We start from the raw sequence: 5,656 nt of genomic DNA on the forward strand, positions 1-5,656 counted from the left end.
AGCCCATTAAGACCTTTCTACTAAATGCACGAGACACTTCTAGCCATTGGGACCTCATTTTTATGATTAAGGACCCCTCTAAGGGTCTGAAAGGATAACTCAAATCATCCAGAACATGTCATGTTCAAAATGGAGCATGTGGGACCAAAAAGATGCAATAAAGAACCCAAAAAGAGATCTAGCAAAACAATCATTAAGGTATGAGCTTTATACCTTTAGATGATAACCCCAGATCCAAGCCTTTCTTCACGTTTCCAAGCTTCTTGATGCACTTCCTTTGACTCTAAAACACCAAAGACACACTTTAAGGCTCTCACATTCACTCAAGGGGGCTAGGGTTTTGCAAGAACACTAAGGGACGTGGAGGCTGAAAGGATAAGGGCACTTGGTCAATAACGATGGTTAAATACTCCTTAAACCCTAAAATTTAGTGTTTCACTCGGACACTAGTACGCCTAGCGTACATATGTGTACGCCCATCGTACTAGGCGCGCCCTAGTACGCTTAGCGTACCCACATGTACGCGCAACGTACATCTCCTACTCTCTAAGTTACAAATTTGCCACTAGGGCTCCTTAGGGCTAAATCCATACAACTTCAAGGACCAAAATGTCACAAATGAAATATCAAGGAAAGGATTTGAAAATACCTGCAAATCCAGGATGTTACATCAGGGCTTTGAATCTTTTTATACAAAAAAATTTGTGACAAATGAATCAAATGCATGTTTTTTGACAAACCAAAGACATGAAACTTTAGATAGTACAAAAATAGATGATTCACAAAAAATATCCCGAAAAAATGGTTCAAAGATTCCGTTTTTTAATATTATTCACTGTCCGAAAAGTGAAGCATCATCGCTTGAGTCACTAAAAAAATGAATTATCGAGACGTTTTTTTTGGCAAATTTTTTATGACTCATGTTATTTTTGTATCATTTAATGATGCATTTACTTGTTTTGCTAAAAAAACATGCAAATGATTCATTTCTCACTTGATCCTATGTCTACCACTAGACTATAAGCCATTTGGTGTTCACCGGTAGTAGTTAGTGCCATAGTTAAATCATGATGTTCTTAAAGAACAACGAAGATAAGGAGACTCATCTTCCAACTAAATCTCAGGTCTTTGCCTTTTATATCGCATACATTACTCTTGTTAACAATTAAAAACCTTCCACATAGACAATGATTTGATCAATTTAGGGCATCCCACTATGCATTGAACTTCATAGAGTTCAACGGATTGTCACATCATATTTTTACAATCCATACAAATATATCATTTTTTTCCCTACAATGCATTAAACTCTACAAAGTTCAATAGAATATTACAAAAGATAATTCATAGTATATATTTAATAATTAAAAACTTTCATTTTTTCCATTGAAGAGTTCAATGACCATTGAACTCCAAATCAATTGAATGCCAATGTGACATCTCATAATGATAGAGTTTCATCATTGAATGACACCTAGACTCGTCACCTCATTTAACTCTCCTATTAAACTTACCATTATGGATGCTCTTACCACTAATCTAATGGTAAAATCTAAAATTACATTATACATTAATATGTACAAAAATATCAAATTTTGACACTAAAATGTCCAAGAGATAAAATAAGATCAAAATGCTATATAAAATACCAAAAAAATAAATAATTTTGAGTGCAAAATAACACAAATAATATGTTATAAGGAAAATTTCACATATATCCTCGCAAACATTAAGAATTACGTCTATATCCTTCCAAAGTTCATATTTATGTATATATCCTTCTTAACCTATTAAAAATCACATTTATATCCAATCTTATCATTTAATGAGGTATTAATCAATTTAATACTAAAAATTATATTTAAAAATCAAAATAAAAGGTGATTGTACTAAATTACCCTTTCCAAATAATTAATAAATAGAACTAAATAGATTTAATTAGCATTAAACCTAATTAATATGGCAAAACCTCAAACATGTGAATTCTAAACCTCAAAAACGTGAAATCTCCAAGACTTTAATCACGCTTTTTCTTCTTCAAGCCGTAAGAACTTCTGCCTTGGTTTCTTCGAATATCGTTGCTATAAACATGTAAGAACTTCTACCTTGGTTTCTTTGAATATCGTTGCTATAAACATAGTAGTAAATCACGTTATTTCTTCACAATAGGTTCATTTTATTCTTCATTTGATTAATTTTGATTTTGATTAACCTTTTCCATCCGATTAATTTTTGGTTGTGCATTCAATTATGTTTGGTTTGCAATAGACAGTTTATTATCCTCATCTTTGATGGATAATGAGTTTGATGCACCGAGATGGGACATAAGTGCTCACTCACCCATAATTGAGTAAGGTTTTATCAACAATGTATGATATTTTATGTTTCCCTTCAATTTTATTAATTGATTTTTTTTATTGTGGTTATCAGACAAGTGATATCGGAATTCAAGTTTAAATTGAAATATGGAGGCTTCTTTCGGTTAGCTAGGAACTCATGTAGGCAAGTGTATTGCTTTGGATCTACAAAATGTCTCTATATAGACACATTTTCATACAACTTAAACCATCTAGTTGAAGAGGTGAAAAAACACTATCCATCAGAAACCGATATTGTTTTGTCCATAGTACTTGTTGACAAATATGCAAAAGAGCAATGCTTTATTGAACTTGATAATGATAAGAGCTTCATGGTGATGCTAAACATATATAATGAGGATAAAGAAGTAACAATTTATGCGACAACCGAAAAATTAAGGTATAACCCTAAACTGTTAAGTTGTCAAGATAAAGTTATTGATGAATCTGATGATGAAAATGAGACAGACTCGGTTTGTCCAAGTCAAGAAATTTACCATAGTCTTCATAGTTCCGATAACGAATATGAGCTTCTAAATTATGGCGAAACTTATGCATATAGTAAGATGAATCCATTTATGAAAGTGAATTCTAAATTCCCAAGTGTAATTGCTTTTAGAAGAGCATTAAACCATCACTATCAAATGAATTTGAGTATGTCATTGAGAAAAGTGATTTGACAAGACTTACATCATGTTGTGGAGATAAAAATTGCAAGTGGAGAATTCATGCTTCTCTTACACAAGATGATGTAACTTTTGAAGTAAGTATAAAATTTGAGAAATACTAAATTGTTATTATGTTAAACATAATTAGATGTTTTTTTTGCAATTTTGTAGGTAAAGAAATTTGTAGAAACTCATTCTTGTACTCGAAGCAACAAGAGTGGTAACAAACATGCCACTCAAGGATGGATTGCTGATGTTGTTACTGACAAGTTAAAATCTGAAGGCGATGTCTCTCCTGCCGACCTAAAAAAGTGGCTTATGCATACCTACAATGTTGAAGTACCATATATGAGAGTCTTTAGAGGAAGAGAGAAAGCTTATACCGATATGTATGGTAGGTGGGATGACTCTTATGTAAATATATATGATTTCAAACAAGAACTTGAAAAGAGAAACCCAGGAAGTGTGGTGGAGATTGATTTGCAGATAGTGGGTGAAAAGAAACATTTCCTACACTTTTTTATATCATTAACAACATGTTCTAAGGGGTTTCTTGCTGGTTGTCGTCCTTACATTGGGCTTGATGCTTGTCATTTGAAAGGGAAATTTAATGGTGTGTTAGCCGCTGCCAAAAGTATCGACGGTAACAATGGTATGTTTCAGTAGCGTATGGTGTGCTTGAGGCAGAGAATACAAAATCATGGACTTTGTTTCTCACGTCACAACAAAAAGCGATTGGTACACCAAATGGTCTTGTTATCTCCTCTGACATGCAAAAGGGTTTGGAATTAGCTATTACACAGGTTTATCCTAATATTGAGCATCGAGAATGCATAAGACATTTATGTAGCAACTTCAAGAAACATTTTCGAGGTGACTTTTTCATGAGCAAGTTGTGGGAGGCTGCAAATACCTACTCTGTTAATAAGCATGATAGATTGTTAAATGAAATTGCTACTAAATGTGCAGATGCAATTTCGTATTTGAACGAGAACCATAAAAAGATATGGAGTAGAAGTAAGTTTGGCACACTTGTCAAGTGTGATTACATTACCAACAATATTTTAGAAACTTTTAACTCTTGGGTAGGTGACATACGTTATAAACCGGTGCTTGATCTCCTTGATGCAATTAGAGAAAAGCTTATGGAACGATTTGACAAGAAAAGGAGTAAGGTGAAAAAATGGAAAGGACCATTAGTTCCAAAAGCAAAGAAGTATCTCAAAACAATCACTAAGGCAAGTTAAGGAACTATATACATACATAATTATTTTTGCATTAAACATATATATTTTCTTGATATTAGTTTGTTCTTGTTTAATTTTCTCATGTAGAACTTGGGTGAATATCAAGTTTGTAGAAGCAGTGACAATAAAGCAGAAGTGAAGTATAAAGGATATCGTTGGGATGTTGTATTGGATGAGAAAAAATGTAGTTGTCGAAAATGGCAAGTTACAGGCCTTCCGTGTGTGCATGCAGTTGCTTTTATTGCTTTCATAAGGGAGCCTAGTTGGGACAAATATATTGATACATATTTCACAGTCGAAAAGTTTAAAGAAGCATATGCTTTAGAAATTGGTCAAATGCCCAGAAAAGATCAATGGGTGAATATAGAGCCAGTTGATAAGATATACCCTCCTATTATAAAACGACCGCCTGGACGACCTAAAAAGAATAAAATTATAGCACATGATGAGCCCAAGAAAAGACACAGATGTCCGCGTTGTGGTATATATGGACACCATCAAAGGACTTGCAAAAATCCCGCGTCTCAAGGTTTTGATGAAGCATCCTCTAGCAAGAGGAAAGAGCAAAAAAGATCATGAGTTTTTGTTATGAGTGTTATTACATTTTAGTACTTTAATGCTCTCTGCATGAATTGTTGAATTTTTTAATTTTGTTAGGACAATTTTTTTAATGAATTTATGCCATAGGGATTGTTTCTATAATGTATTTCTCCAACAAGGACCATTTATATAAACATTTTATTCTATATAGACTGCATCTGTAATCAATTTCTGCATATTGACTGTTTTTGTAATGTTTTCTTTTTCCATATGGACTGATTCTGTAATGAGTTTCTGCCACATGAACCAAATCTGTAATTGTTATGAGGACAAGGACCATATGCTAAATTTTTTTGAAACGGGGACTATATATAATGTTTTTTCTGAAACATGGACTATATCTGTAATATTTTTCTGAAATAAGGACCATATCTGTAATATTTTTATGCACATGGACCAAATCTGTAGTTGTCATTGTGCACAAGGACTGTTTCTGTAATGTATTACCACCACAGAACCATTTTATAAAGATTTTATGCCATATGGACTAATACTGTAGTGTATATATGCAACAGGGACTGTTTCTATAATGTAATTCTACCACACGGACCATTTTGTAAGGATATTATGCCATAGGGACTATTTATGTAATGTATTTCTGCAATAGGGATTGTTTATGTTATGTATTTTCAGTCACAGGGACTGTTTCTGTGATGTATTTCTGCCACAAGGAGCATTTTGTAACCATATTATGCCATAGGGCCTGTTTATGTAATGTATTTTTGCAACAGGAACATATTCAACATGTTACCAAATTATCATCACTACCTGGTAAACTATGAAA

The 5,656-nt window shown here is 33.1% G+C and overlaps 1 protein-coding gene across 1 annotated transcript; it reads left to right on the plus strand.

Annotated features, from left to right (window-relative positions):
• The first annotated feature begins 115 nt into the window (after nt 1–115).
• On the plus strand, nt 116–4,851 carry LOC145059689 (uncharacterized). Its single transcript, XM_079007498.1, has 7 exons — nt 116–198; nt 2,431–2,830; nt 2,977–3,120; nt 3,197–3,677; nt 3,758–4,042; nt 4,115–4,263; nt 4,360–4,851. The coding sequence occupies exons 1-7, from the start codon at nt 116–118 to the stop codon at nt 4,849–4,851; spliced, it is 2,034 nt and encodes a 677-aa protein (XP_078863624.1).
• The last annotated feature ends 805 nt before the right edge of the window (nt 4,852–5,656 follow it).

This window comes from Lactuca serriola, chromosome 6 (assembly GCF_051521515.1).
Source record: "Lactuca serriola cultivar US96UC23 chromosome 6, Lser_US96UC23_V15, whole genome shotgun sequence".
NCBI lineage: Eukaryota > Viridiplantae > Streptophyta > Magnoliopsida > Asterales > Asteraceae > Lactuca > Lactuca serriola.